Below are 16,236 nucleotides of genomic sequence, written 5' to 3'. Positions count from 1 at the left end.
GAATCAAAGGTCGCTCCCGCGAATTCGAAACCATCCACCGAGCATCCAGGATTCGCATTAATGTTTAACAGCAACGCGGCCGCTGTTGAAAGGAAACCGGAACGTTTGCCAGGCCAGACGCATTCCCGCGAACCGACGAAAGAACGGAACACGGTAGAAACGTAGAAAGGAATAAGAACGATGCTTCGCTGTTTCTTGATTGATCGCAATACACGCTCGCGGGAAGACGTCTGCCGTTATTAACATTCGTCGTCGAATCGGAAGGAAGAAATTTCACCTGCGAAAACCGCTGAAAGGAGGCGAGGAATCGCGAGGGAGGGAAAGAGAGACAAAAAAGTTCACTCCTCATTCAGAGCCTGTAACTTATTTATTTTGTAAAAAATGCTTTTTGTACTAATAAAACTGCTACGCTAAAAAAAAAAAAAAAACACGAGGAAACTTAATCCCCGGGAAAGAGTTTATTCGGACGCAACCTACCCTTCGAAACCAGAATAAAGATCATTAGGTAACTATAGAAGTAAGACGAAGGGGCACGGCGTAAGGTTAGTTGGGCAACGTAGCCAGTCGGTCGATTTATCGATTCTCCGGGCTCGAATGGCAGGAAGGTATGAATAAGTAAGAGCTCTAGCTATTTCTGTTGTAACCTAGCTAAAAACGCCTATCGATGCGAGGACCTACGACGTACACGTCGATACACCCGCGACGGAAAATCGTGTGTCCTGACCCATTTGCTTTTCCACTCTTCGTACATACCGCTAGACGAAATATTGACGACACCTCTGATATATTATACTATCTCAACAACCCATTCGCATCACGTACAGATATATGCGAATGTAGCGTCAACAGTTTTTTAAAATCTTTTGAAGACATATGTTACTGAAAAAAACCGACATATTTTATTTTTGTGTGTTTATGGATCGACTATTAGAAGTCTCATCGTTTCGTGTAAACTAGTTATACTCCATCTCTTTTATTATTACTATTATTATTATTATTATTATTATTATTAACGTAGAATGAGATAAAAAAAAATAAATCATCTTGATACACCTCGTACTAAGATCAAAATTTCCTGTAGTATACAAAGGTTCGTTATTATTACACAGGGTGTCATATTTTGCCATCTGGAATTACGTTGTTATTATTTATGGCGTTAGCAAACAATATTTCAGATGAAAGTTGAATAGTTTTGAGAGGGGCACATTCTGATAGTACATTTTTTTTTTTTTTTTTTTTTTTGGTGGACGTGTAGAGAACATACTAACTAAGGCCACCAATGTTTTTTTGAATGGAATCATATATTTGTTGTTGCATCAGTTGATGCTCCTTCATATCCTTTACAAAAAGGTATGAATCTATATGTGCAAAGAAATCATTAGTTTAGGAGATATTTTAATCCTAACTGACCCCCGATCGGTGACCTCCTGATATCTTCCATATTTTCCAAGGAGATACGTCCCAAATATTACAATATTTACTCGAATACATGTATAAAATATTCTTAAAGTTTCATTAAATTATATACATTCCTTTCTTGCTAAAAAAATTCATGCAAATCGCTAAAAAAGCATAGTCCTTATTAAACCTATTTACCCCCTTAATGTACCCCACAGAAAGTAACCATTAAATCTCAAACTCGATGTTACGCTAATCACAAGCAAATTGTGGAGAAACTGAATGCAACGCTTAAACTCCTATCTCAACAAATAAATATTCATACCTTGTTTGCGTTGCATTATAGGTGAAGACATCGGCAATTTCTTTTACCTACCTGTGCAAGTAGCCAGTTACGAAATTAGCGAATAACAAATACAGAAACATTCTTGCAGATGACCATCTCGACAGTTGCATCACGGATTTGTGTCACGGGCCATGTATTCGCTAAATTTTCAATCATTCATAAGTATTAGCCACTCTTTTAAAGGGGTGCTCTTGTTTTTTGGGTTAAGGGGGTGAATCACTGTAAAACCATTTTTACGAGAAGTAAGCTAAAAAAATGTTTATAAAGAAAGTATGGCAAATTATAAGTATACTTTATTAAATTTTACGCAACATTTTGGAAATGTTTATCTTTTGAGAAATGCAACAAAACGTCGATTTTAAAATCCAGTGATCTAGTAATACGATTCAATGCAATGGCGGAGTCAACTGAATGCCAAGATATGAAAATTATTACAAAATCATTCCTTTTTGCTGAAAAATCCTGTGATCGAACGGAAATAACAAATTGAAAGGATCAAGAATAAAGAATTAAACGAGGACTTTTCTAATTTCAGTTTTGGATTTACTGTTGCGTTTGATCACATAGATATATTAAGACATCGGTTCTCAGCTTAGGGTTTATTGATACGTTTGATCGCGGAACTGTATTTATTGATCATCTACAAAAAACAAAAAAATATATTATATAAAATATAAGAGTCGTTTTATTTTTTATGCAAAGGGGTTTTCAACCGCTGTCGTTCAATCTTCAAACTCGCTGTATTTTCATTTTTTTTATTTTTAACTACTGGAAGCAAATAGGTCGAATTGTGGGTGTTCGTACTACATCATTCCTAAATCATCGCTAAACTAAAACACCTGTTCAGGAAATAATTACAAGGTTCGTCTCTCTCGTAGAGCAGGAATGCCACGATGTCGTCTTAAATAACCAGCAATCCCAGAAGCTCAACCAAACTTGACCAAAAGAATTTTTCTAAGCATAAATCACGCGAGCAGTAATCTCTCCGATTCGTTCAACTGCACCGACGGCATTCCTCCTCGCCGAGTTACCGAATCAACATTCTGCCACTTCTTTTTCGTACGCTGTTTATTTTTAACATTTACAATCAACATATCGCGTTCAGTGTCTCAATTATACACGTATAGTATGTCGTATAATACAATACCGGTTAACGCTTTCGTAATACATATACATGGATATACTCTTACGGGGTACATCGGGCGTTTTCTGTTTACCTTTACACGTAATAATACTCTACGATAGGTAGGACGTCCCGGAGCTCGCGAGATCGGGACGCGGGGTTACAATAAGAGTAGGTACGCGATTCGGTTTTGAAGCAGGCGGGTAGTCGAAGAACATTAGCATCCCGTAAGAATGGAATTTATTTAGTAAGTTCGCAATTACCGGCCAACTCGAATCGAACCTTTTACGTTCGGCGTTCAGGCAGCCCGTCGTTCGTGCGCGTTTATCGTCGTTTCGCTCGCGATACACGCGGGAGACTTGTATCGTTCGTTAATTTCCGGCCGCGTCGCTGGACGATAGACTCGAGCGAGAGAAATTAGTGGAACACTCTTTCTTTCTCGGAAAATTTCAGGTGTTCTTCTAATTCGGCCGAGTTACGACTCTATCGATCACTTTGACGAGAGGATAAACGCTATATATTTATATATGTTTATGTATATATGTGTATGTGTGTTGTGTGCGTGTGTGTAGGACTTATATACATGTCGTATTTCTCTTACTTCTCTTCTTTCTTTTAATTACGCTTTGTTCTTATTTACTTTCCTATCTTACACGCTAATATACCTAATATATATATATAGAACACGCATCATGATATGTATAGGTTTCTCGTCGCATTGCTGGTTGCAATGCGCGTTTATTGATATGTAAGCGTCCGTGGCCGCTTTATGATTAACATTTATGCCGCTACAGTGAGTCAGGTTAGTCTGGTACCGGCTCATCTACGAAACAGCATCCATCTACATGCTACGAGTTTCTCCTTCCCTTTCACGCGGCGTACCGAACCAAGTGTCGTCTCGATCGTAGAAATATAAATGGTCGAACGAAATAGTTACGGATCCCATATTCGCGGTGACCTGACATTCGAGCGAGGATGATCTTCTCTTTCGAGTCGCTCAATATTTACTTAAATCGAGCTTTAATTGGTTGCGCGAGGCTTGAATGTGTTTTGAATGCGATACTTCGAACGGTAAAAATGTACAAACGGATGGAAATCATTTTTGAAGTTGGTAGTTTCATTGAGTTGGTCTTATGACTCCGTGGTGCGTTATTTAGATTTATTTTGTTATCGATTGTTATTTTGGATGTTTCAACGATACCTCTGTAACGAATAAAAGAAAGTGGATGCATAGAGGTCCCATCCATTAGAAAATCAATCTTTTGGTGTTCTTTCGGTCAGATTCAAATTCGTAAATGATTCAAAATAATTGAAAATATTTCGTGTAAAGTTTCGATTAAGCTATGTTAACCCTTAGAAGCCTGATTTTCCAAATTAAATTTTGAACAGTATCAATGTATTTATTATTTGAATAAGTGTGATTGTTGACGGTTATTTCTTTAACTTTTGTTTAAAGGAACATTATGCAGTGGTAACATACATACAGACAAATATTAAAAACAAACCAATTGCAAGTGCAACAAACCAATTACAATTCGATTTAAAAGTCCGGTATCAAGTTTGAAACTTGGGACATTTATGGGTTAATATATGTTTAGAGCAACTAAGATTTGTACTTCTAGTATCATTGATAAATAACGACACTGAGTTTCGAGGATCTGAATTTCTTCAGAAATTGTAATTAAATCTTATCTGTATCTAATTAAATGTAATTGTAATTAAATTAAATTAAATTTTAAATGTTATATGATTTATTATCTATATCAAGATAGCAAACCTTTTGTGATACATCTGCCACGATTATTAGTCCTCATCGTTTGTTGTTTAATTTAATATATCATTTAATTTATATATGTTTCACTTGAGTTTTTGTGATTTATTGAAATAAGCAATGAGAAACTGTACAAGGATAGCCTCCACAAACAAATGAACACTTTTCTCGCAAGTTCCTCATAAGTACCCTTCTTGTTTACTCACGATTTCTTTATAATTATTCTTTCTGGCACACGCTATTGGAATTTAAATCGTAGAACAAGAGGTTAACTCTTTAACCTATAACAACCTGCGAGACTCGAGGACTCCAATTTTAGTAGAATATGAAAGCACTAGTCAGACACATCTTACGAAAAGGCGCGAGGGATTTTATACCTGATTATGGCATTCACGATCCTACAGTAAATCGTTAATAATAGTTAATAATAAGCAAGAGGTTGATAATACATTCATTTCTGTCTCCCATTCCCAAGTAATTTTATTGATAGCTTGTAAAAGCCTCGCGAGCATCGCAAAGGAATATCGTTCGTGAATTCCGGAGCCAGGGTCAAAAATGGTCGACGATCGTCGGTCTATAATAGAATCCGTCACTGGTTCAATGTCGTTTCGCGGTGCAGCTTCCACGGTATCTCATCGAGATCTCTCATCAGGCAACGAGCTGGAAATCGATGAGATACAACGAACCCGGAATCTTTAATTTCGCTATCCCTTGGCTGACTAATTGTTCCTTCAATCTTCGCAACGTGCAATTTCGGTCACTGACAAAGAAACAGTTTACGGTCGTCTAATTCAGTTTCTCGTCGTAAAAGGGAGATAGCCGCGCGCGGTTACCTGCTATAAAGTAGCCTTGCTGGAAATGTAATAACAATAATTGTTGTTCCCGTCCTCTCGTCTTCTCGTCGCCGCGGGGCAACACGGTTCGATCGGCCGACTCGAGTGAAAGTCTTCTGTCCGAGAACAGTCGAACGAAACTAAACGGAAGATGCGCGTCTACAGTTCGTTCAATAAGAACATAGACGCGATGCCTCGAGTATCTGATTACCCGACGAAGGAACGATTGCGTTAATATACGTAGTTAAACAGTTTCAAATTGTTTTCTTATATTGACACACAAACGGTGCGAAAATGATTGAAGGGTTATTTAACAACGAATCTACTTTTCGCGCTTTCAGTGTTCGCGGTTTCGACACTTTGGACGCCAATAAAAATGATTAAATTCAAAAGGATAAGGATCTAAAGCATCGCGATGGCCGTCTTCACAGCGAGTTGGAAGTCGGAAATAGTATCGATGCGTTGGAATGGCCATCCCAGTCTTCAGAATCAATTCAATCGTGATACATAAACGCGAATTTTAACACTGATAGCGAACGCTCAAAATTCATTCGACGAATTCGAAAATATAGAGAAAAGTTGCGAAGAGAGAGAGAGAGAGAGAATAATCGCTAAAGAGAGAAATAGAATTCGTTATTAAAGAAAAGTTTATCAATGATTTAAACATATTTGCAATCTGTATAAAAGTTTCAACTAAGAAATAGATTTGTTAGGAAACATCCACGGCGTTATTGAACAGACTGTATGTGTGCGTACCGCGTCGTGATGCGCTGAAAACATTCTCTCCTCTCTGTCATCAACTGTCTGAACGTAATTTCACCTTCGCCGTCGCGCAAAGCACCCAGCTTAACAAGCGACACGTCTCCTATACTGTTGCACGCTAAAAAGCTACTTCCGTCCGGAAACGTCGTCGTTACTTTCATCCTCTACCGCGTCACGAAAAAGAAGATCATTCCAAATTGGCAGGTTCAACGAATTCGCTTCTCCTTTGCTGATCTCTCTCGTGCCAGATGACGGCGTTTCGTTCGTTGTACGACTGATAACTTTTCATCGTTCTTTAGGGCGGGGAGGGTGGGGTGGAACGATAACAATGAAATACAAATTCAACGTGCAACGTTGAGTCGCTGATTGTTCGAATTAACCCTTTTGGTGACGACAGGTGGATAAATGTTTATCTATCGGTATTGGAGAATTATATATCGTCGTCGATTACACTCGAGGAAAAATATCGACGACGATACATCGTTGTAAATGAATTCTGGAAGAGTTCAGTAACTCGGAATTCTTCGTATTTCTGGCGTCGACGTTTCATTATAATTCCAATGTGAATAATTCGATCGACTGGTGATGCATAATTAAGTAATAAGAGCAGTCTCCCCTAATATTAAACAATATATGTCCCAGAATTAGTGCGAGAACCGGAAATGGGGGTAGCTGAGACGAATCTGAACGACGATTTCCTTTGGAAAATTGTCGGATGGTGCTTCGTTTTTTAATTATTAACGAAAATGTCGACGACTATATATCGTTGCAAATGAATTCTGGAAGAGTTTAGTAACTTGGAATTCTTCGTATTTCTGACGTCGACGTTTCATTATAATTCCAATGTGAATAATTCGATTGACTAGCAATGTATAATTAAGTAACAAGAGTACTGTCTTCTAATATTGTAGTAAACAATATACGTATGTATAATATTTAAAGAATTAAACATACGTTCTCCATGTTTTGTATAATAAATTTATATTTCGCATCAACTTGTGCTCGAGCGACCATTCTTTTTATTCACGATTTTATGATTGGAATTTTGTACATAATTTTCAACAAATATTGAAATACTCAGTCGATGATTAATTTTATTTTATTCCTCAACACGTTAACTTTAAAATTTTGTAATTATCGTTTTAAACGAAATTTATACCATTCTTCGAAACCATACCGAACTGCGTTAGTTTAGCTCGGCCACATGTTCTTTGGGTCGGTGCTAAAAGGATTAATTCTCACAAAACGATGGATGGAGAATATTTGCAAGCAAGTCCCTAATGAAAAACAATCTTTCCCATAGAGTCAGTGACTTTGGTATCTCGAGATCGCGCGCGAGTATCCCATGAATAAATATTAACGAAAACGGTAGAAATGGAACTTACTTCGAAGGTTTCGTTCACAGGAGTTAGACAAAGTATTAGGAACACGTGTGAAATACGCTATATTGTTTTATTCGTTAGGGATTGAGCCATCATTTCCCTTTAACGGGGCTCCTAAAATTAAATGCCGTATAAAAAGAAAAACGTTTCGAAATGTTCATAAAAACCATACGAACTTTGAAATCATTTCTTCTTGAAACAGTTTTCAGTGGAATTTTCTCTAACTTTTCCTATCGAAACGTCTTTCAATTACTCCCACAATAAAGTAGTTAACCGTAAGCAATAATATTATAGCTCATCTTTACGATTCTTGAACTAAGACTGAACATTTCAGTGTACAAGCGTTATCGCCTTAACAAATGGTAAATTATCATTTCAAAAAACAATATGCAAACAATAATAGAAAACCGATCATCTACATATAACAAGGTCCTTAACGATAGGACCATCCAAATACGAAGATATCCCGTTTTCGTAGTCGCAGAACCGCAACCAGGTTTGACAATCGAATTCGTAAGTGCCCATATTATTTTGACTAATCCCTGCGCACTCTCTAATCGCGTATTTCCCGTGTTCTCTATCGAAACGATGAAATTTGGATGGTGAGTAGGAACTACTCGTTTAATAATTACGTACGCGAATCATTTACATTTCTCTGTTACCTTTAAACTATGAACAATGTCTCTGTCGACTATGAACAATGGGATGAGCAACTACGATGAGCAATAACGCTGCTACATAGACATTAACGCGAGACGTCAGCGAGAACACTGCTATGTTCAAACGATAGGATAAATAAATCCTAAAAATTAACAATGGGTGGCGATAATTCGTATCTGCGATGTTAACAACTACGGTATTAGTCTTCTCGTGTGTATGTATAATGTGTACATATGTATATGTATAGAGAGATCCGATCTTCCTCTTTGATAACGCTAAATCATTCGTCTCGATTCAATGCCAATTACGTCGATTATATAATACACTGTATATTTATTTATTTATATTTATATATATATATATATGTATGTATATACTATATAATAAACACAACGAATCTGTGCGACGGCCGATCCGTCTGAAAGATCTTCCGTTGACTCACGCGTCGTATTTGAAACCTAATCGTAGTTAATCGTTCATGGTCGTATGAATGAACTAGCATTCCACAAAACCCTTATACCATTCACGCAGCTGTGGAACGGAAGTGTTCGTTGCCATAACCGCACACACGCTAAGGAACTTACAACGAGCAACTTTAAAACTCGAACGCCCCGCACTCTTTACTTCGTCGTTTATAACTTTGCGCCGCTACGAAGGATGAGAATGATCGAGTCCAGTTATCGAAAGTGTAAAGTTCGTTCATCTAATTTACGATGTTTCCCGTGAGAACGATTATTTTGATATTTGAACGCTTGGCGAAACTCTTAATTAGTGTTCTGGTTTTTGTAAATAAACGCGACTTTGATATGTTCTCTTTCTAATTTTCTAAGTTTCTAATTAAACGTAAAGTATAGATAAAATCGAGTTATGTACTCTTGATATAAACGTAAGTAACGTAAAGAAAAATTTCTAATTAATATGAGTGAAAGAAAAGATAAATAGAAGCATCGACGAAATCGGACATTGTTTCGTTCGAGACTTATTTTATAAGAAACGTTATGATTTATATGCATAAACCTTATACTCTCGTTAAGTCGGTGCTTAAAGCAAGCATCAATGATTTTTTTAATCTTATTAATATAAGTATTAAAATATAAATTAAAGTAAAATTATTCAATTGGAAATTAAATGTAATTATTATGCTCCATGTATATATAAATGAATTAAATATTCGTGAATACATAGAAATACATTCAATGCAACATACATCTCGATTAATTAATCTCTTGTGACGAGATAATGCTTACATAAAAAATTAGACATCGTTAATGTTCACTTTACAAAACCATAACGAATTAAATACACGAACTTTATACTGTTCAATAAAAAAAAAAAAGAAGCCTTTATACCGTCATTAATTCGGCGATACAAGATATACCTCGATTACTTTATCTCTCGTATCGAATAAAAATTATAAAACGATATAGTAAAGATCGGAAAGTACGCGAACGTTACTCGCTGCATTTGAAACATGATCGTCGTTAATCGTTCACGGTCGCATGAATGGACTAGCATCGAACGAGTACCATTGACGCGCGCAGCTGTGGAATTGCGGTGTCCGTTGCCATAACCGCGCACACGCTGAGGAACTTACTCACGACGGTCGCCACCGCGTTTCCATATATTTACAACGCCGATTAAACGTGAAAGTGTTAGTTGTTCGCGTGTCTGGATCGAAGAAAGCTGAAACGCGTTTGGTGACTCGTGTACGCGCGCGAGCCTTCGAAAAGTCTCGGTCTAACGCGACGAACGGTTGCGTGACAATCTAATGCCTAACGTCTAACGTTACTTCGTTTCGTTATGGTATGAAGGAACGTGTCCATGTGTACCGTGTGTATCATCTATACGTATATCCTTTCGGATTAAGCAAGGGAAGAACAATCGATCGCGAGTATAAAAGCGTCTCGTCTCGCTACTTCCTTCCACCTCTCGATTTCTCGAAATTCTCTTTCGTCTAACATACGACGATTATCTCGTGACCGTGAACGGCGAAGGATGCGGAACAGATCTTGTGGAAGAAGGCTAACAAATGATAACGTGATCCGCCTAATTCGACTCGTTCTAGAAACTCGACGCTCCTCTATATACACCCTATCCTGTCCACCCGCAACCGCTCGTCACGAACTAATATCTAACGGAACGAGGTATAACAATCGATTCAGCTCCGTGCTTTCCCCGAAACACTCGCGATCATCCGAAATATTTCGACGTAACGGGAACAGATCGGTCGTGCATCAGACGACGTTAGTTCTCTCAAGCGGTTTGATAAACTCTAAATACATTGCGCGCCCCTGTATAATTATCCGCGTACGCGCGAGTAATTATACATGGACGCCATTTTTTGTTTATATATATATATATATATTTCTCAAAAAGGGAAACAAGGAGATTACTAGGCCTAATTGGCGGTACAGGCGGGGAACTGCCTCGCCCGACTATCCGAGACACTTCGATTTTCAAAAGTATCGCGCTGTGTTTTTGGTTCGCGTTTGGTCCGTTTCATCCCCTCCGCCGTGCTTTTATTTACTTTTTTACGGAGCGTACGAAATGCCTCGAACGAACGCGAATCGACGTAGATTGTAGATGAATCGAAGTATTGCGGACGTGGGACGAGGGGGGCAATCGAAGTAACATAAACAAATGTCGAGAAAACAAACCAACATTCGTTTCTGGTCGATACTTTGGAAAGAGTATCTTTTATAGTATAAAAGGGCGACTAAGCCCGATCGCACACGGCGCAACCGATTTGAAATTAGTGTTGCAAACCGTTTGCGTGTCCTTGTTTTACCTACTCCACTGTCTTTGTTTTACCTAGATCCACGATCACATGCAACTATGTACTTTCAGAGTGATTTGAAACTGGTTGGGTTGCGCCGTGTGTGATCGGCCTAACACATTGCGCGCTTTTGTACCTAACGGAACACGTTTGAAATTTAATAGGTACTCGTTGTAGCTTCTTTCTTATATATTCGTTTTTTGCACTATTGCTTTAACGATAATTATGAACAATAATAAAATTCATAAATTTTTGCGAATGTGATCATCGGGAAAACCTGCCCGGCAGCAAGATGTAAGGGGTTTCGTGAATATACGCGAACTGGTACTGTTTTTGCGATATTTTTGCGAAAAAATTAGGTAACATATGACAAATCGCAAAATGTCTTGATAGCGGAACCAACTGGGAGACATGCTCTGCAAGATGCAAAAGGTTTCATCCCGATTGGTCAAGCCATCTCGGCGTAGTCCGGGAACAAACATAGAAATTGTAGTATTTCTAATAAAAATCTTGAATAAAATTAATAAATTTCATTTTTTTAATGCTATTGGTAAACATGTAAAACATCTTTAACGTATTTTATTTTAAATACCTAATCTCCGTAGACAGACAATATAATTATAGTTAGCACGCAATGTGTTCATTTCAACAAGGGTTGCGGACGATAAGAACATTTTCGAAGTACTATCATTGATGCATCGTAAATTTCGATAGTTCATTTATCGAGACATCTTGGTACTTTCCAATAGAAATATTTTTTTTTTTTTTTTTTTTAAATAAATGTATATCACTTCTATTTATTTTAACGAAGTAAATATACGAATGAAATGCTGTCAGAATGAAAATATAGAAATGAATGAAGGAAATCGTTGTTTTAATTAACTTCAAGGGAATAGAACATTTGTTCCCAATTGTTCAATTACTGGAACAGTTGCTCTATCTCTGTCTTACCGGAATGAGGATATTAGGAAAACATTACCAATGTTCGTGTCGCCCTGCAAACCTCGCTCGTTGGGTCTACCTTTCTAGAAAAAATACTCTTTCAGTAGATACAGATCTCTTACCGAGGAGGAAGTGACAGGTACAATGGAGAAATGGAACAGAATCGACACGTTGACTGCCAGCCTAATACCTAGCCTTGAAAATTTCTACGAGGCCAAAATTTTGTTTCGAGACTACTTCTGTTTTCAATCTCACTAAATTCCAAGTCTTAAACAACTTTATTTTCTGTCCACCTCACATTCGAAATCAATTCTTCTAGCTCTTTAGCGAAAGGTCTTGTCGCCCGTATACAGTAAGAAGAAAAACTGAGTCGTAGACATTTTTCTAAGAAATGCCTTTCATTGTTTAACCCTCTTAGTACCTCACAGCCAAAAGATCGGTTTTTTAATTATCGTACAATTGTATAATGTGTATACAAGGGATTAAGTTCAATAAAATGAATTCTTTGAGCAAGGCATACTTGAAAAAGGAAAATGCATGTTTAAATATGTTTCATCTTGGATATGTATAAATGGAAATACTTGTGTGATTTTTATTATTTGTACAGATTCTCTTGAATAGTAACCAATGTTTTTAAGGTTTACTTTCTCAAATTCTATAATTTAGAACTTTATATACTTGTTTAGTGTATAAAAGTTATTTAAACTGTTTGGTTAATTTCTTATTGTGTCTCTTTGTACAAAATATATACATATATATTTATGTACATTATATTATAATGTATATAATAGAAAATTTGTTCGTGCAAAGAGAAGTAATTCAATAAGAAATTAACCAAAAAATTATGTAAAAGTTAGAAAAAAGTAAAAAATCTCAATCCTACGGCCATTAACGATTCCTCGTTAAGTTGTATTCGAAAATGATCAGAACGAAAGAAAAAGAATTGTACTGATCGTATTGTACTGATCAGGAACAAAAAACTGTATATTCCGAGTGTAATAAAGTAGCACAGAGAGAATGTTTTCAGCTTCGTTCGCGTATAAAGACGTATCGCAATCCCTCCATTTATGTTATTTTATTAAAAAATATATATACCTTTGTTTTTCATTCAAAATAACTATTCAATTTATCAAAAATATTCTTTCTCTTTTTCTTATATGATACTACATCTCACAATCAAACGAAACAAGAGGAAGAAGTTGTATTTATTCTTAAGAAGAATGTGGTAATTTTAAAAAGTGTCTGTTAAAATGCATACTTTCCGGGACATTTTCGAGCCGTACATAAAAAAAATTGCGAGGTACTAAGAGGGCCCGATATCGGATTCGCAGTGCTTGCTATACACCGCCGACTCGAAGAATAAAATTCCACGAGATTTCTTCGTCGGATTAGTTGAGAGATCAAAGTTTCAGACACAAGATTGTCCCTTTATTACGAATTATTCGAATAATAAGAAATACTTTACAGAGAAATTGTTTCGAACGATTCAGTTTCGGGAAAAATCCGTTTTCCAGCTTTTGGTAGGTCGATTTACCCAACTCCCAGACAAAGATTGCCTGAAATCTAAAGGGTGCCAGGACGAGTAGCACGTTTGAATCGCAGAGATATCAAGGTTAGACTGTACGGTGGTGAACGTGTCGACGATCAAACGAAAAGGTAAACGAGAAAATAATACGGACCTACACCGCCGCGTTTATTGTTGGTCACAGCATCCGATCACGGAACCAGGAATTAGAACGCGGTGCTGGATTGGGGCTGTCGTGGCACGTTCGGTCCATGGGGGACGAGCTGCACACCGGCACCACCCCCGCCGCCACCGCCGACGACGCCTTCCGGTGCCCCCGGAACTTTGTATCCCGGCTCCATGTCGTAGTCCGGCTCGAGCGCAGGATTGACTCGTCCGTTCGATTCGTCTTTGCTGCCGTAGAGCCTGCCGGCGCCGGCAGCCAATACAGCCATTTGCTCGCCCTCCGCCGGGTCTGGACCGACCCTTTCAACGTCCTCCGGTATATTAACGACACACCTGAAGACATCGTAGCCAGGAGCCAGTCGGCCGGTGAGAAAGGCCACCTGCGTGCCGTACGACACGCCTATCAACGTTATCAACGACATCAACATCGCCATCGTTCGGAACGGGAACCCTTGGGTGTCCGTCTCCTCGTCGTACCCCGGATAATGAATCAGCGCGGGAAGTCCCATCATCGGCTCGCCGCCGCTGATCCTCACCATGAACGCTATTATGTAAGCGGACAGACTCCCGTAAGTGTTGCAGTGCTCTTTGAAGTGGACCACCATCAACAGCTGGGGGAAGAGTATCACGTAGACCAGGTCCGAGCACATCGACCAAAGTCCGTAGATCGACGGTATCGTCAACGCCATCACCGTGCTCAACACGCCGACCACGCCTATCCCCGCTCTCATCACCCAGATGATCTCCATTTCCGACGCCTGTTCAAGGGGGTAAACGTCTAGTAGAGACCACCGGCGTCGATTCCATTCTACGACGTCGGATAGGTATCGTATCGGAATTGCGAACGCGTGATACAACAAGCGTATATACGAAGACGTGTGGAACGTGATGACGATTATAGTGTCGTGGATAGAAGCGGGTTTTGTTTATGCGAACGGAGAATGTCGGAGGGTGGCGAATTAAATTTCATTGCGAAGCGACAACACGAATGCAACGACGAGTATTCCCCTGTCCTGAACGATAGTCTCACACCCACGTTCATGCATATGCTAAGTGGAACGGTTCGAAGGAGCTGGGTTCCATCCTTGCGTTATCTTGGCGGATACCGTTCCCGCAGTCCTGATTAAAGGACACCTATCTAAATGCGGTTGGCAACCCTCGGGACTGCTTTCTACGTTTACTGTGACTTGAAGCGGTGATGAGCAATGATATCTTGAATGATGATTCGAGTAGCTTAGTGAGCGATCTTGGTTCAGAGACCATACGTACGATGACGGTTTTAATGACGATGGTGATGATAACGAACGTAAGATTTGAAGGAATGTGTGATAGCGGTCGATATCGTCGAACGATTCGACGCACGGTGGTGGCGATGGTAATGGTAATGAAAGTTATGATCGTTACGATGATGATGACTATTCGTCGTGCGACGAGCTTGAAGCGATAGATGTCGAGATCGTGGAGGAATCGAATGCATGATGCGACACGGAGTTAAATATAAAGCAACGACGATCTACGTAATGGCGACGAACTTACCCTCTGACGGAAGATCAATTTATACACGTTTCTGGCGAACATCGAGCTAGCCGAAAGGATGCTACTATCTGCCGAAGACATCACTGCTGCTGATACTGCGCCTAACCCGAAAAAGGAAACGAAATCTGGTGTCAAATACTGCAAAACCATCGGTAGGATCATGCTTGTTTCGGCCTCGGTGAGAGGATAAGGACCCTTGTATCCTGTTTCGTTCCAAGCTGCAACAGATTTTACCATTTCTTGGTGTAATTATATATTTTTTTTTAATATACTAAGGACAAGAAAATACAAAAAATGGATATTCAAACTTTAAAATCTTGCCGTTTTTTGATTTATCAATATTTTATAATTATTCTGGTTCGTGCCATAGCGACGTTATTATTAACGAAGATGTTTCTTGATTTTTCATTTCGGATAAGCAGAACGCCTAAAATCGTGGCAACCACGAAGATACTTGTTTCAAGAGGGTCTGTACAAGATCACTTGTACTACGTTTAATTATGATTATTTTTACCAGAAAAGAAATGTGTATGTTCCTGAAATGTGAATAAATAGGTACGCAAAACCCTTTATAAAAATTCCGTATAAATTAAACAAATTTGCAGATATCACGACGAGCGTAAGAATCAGGTGATTGAAAATCAATACAGGAAAGAGACATGCGAAACCATTTTTGCGATTTATTTTATTCCAACGTCTTTATTATCAAGCGTTACGTCAGTGTGACATTTTTCAGACACGCGCCCATACTGTCGACTGTTCCAAAAATCGATCGTCTTTTGATAACTCATCAATCGTTACGTCAGTGTGACATTTTTCAGATATGCACCCATACTATTCGTAAATGATTTTCAATCATAAAAAAAGATGCTTGATAGAACTATAAATTGACACTCTAGACTCGAATATCTCCTAAAAAAACTAAAAATAATTGTATGTGAAAAGACAGACATACGGATCCAATGTAAAGACTGAAGATTAAATCAGTTACGCGCTTTAATAAACCAAGCCAAAAAA

General features: G+C 38.5%; 1 protein-coding gene across 1 annotated transcript in view; it reads right to left on the bottom strand.

Annotated features, from left to right (window-relative positions):
- Nucleotides 1-12,788: 12,788 nt before the first annotated feature.
- The window catches only part of LOC128885627 (high-affinity choline transporter 1), a 16,053-nt gene continuing 12,605 nt past the window's right edge, over nt 12,789-16,236 (bottom strand). Inside the window, exons 6-7 of the mRNA XM_054139744.1 lie at nt 15,220-15,437; nt 12,789-14,441 (exon numbers count right to left, since the gene is read on the bottom strand). Of these exons, the coding sequence (XP_053995719.1) occupies nt 13,725-14,441; nt 15,220-15,437 (935 nt within the window). The 3' untranslated portion in view covers nt 12,789-13,724. The remainder of the gene's footprint in view (nt 14,442-15,219; nt 15,438-16,236) is intronic.

This window comes from Hylaeus anthracinus, unplaced genomic scaffold, assembly GCF_026225885.1.
Source record: "Hylaeus anthracinus isolate JK02 unplaced genomic scaffold, UHH_iyHylAnth1.0_haploid 11981, whole genome shotgun sequence".
Classification (NCBI taxonomy): Eukaryota; Metazoa; Arthropoda; class Insecta; order Hymenoptera; family Colletidae; genus Hylaeus; species Hylaeus anthracinus.
Note: the sequence above shows the minus strand (reverse complement) of the source record. Positions and strands in the feature narration are given on the sequence as shown.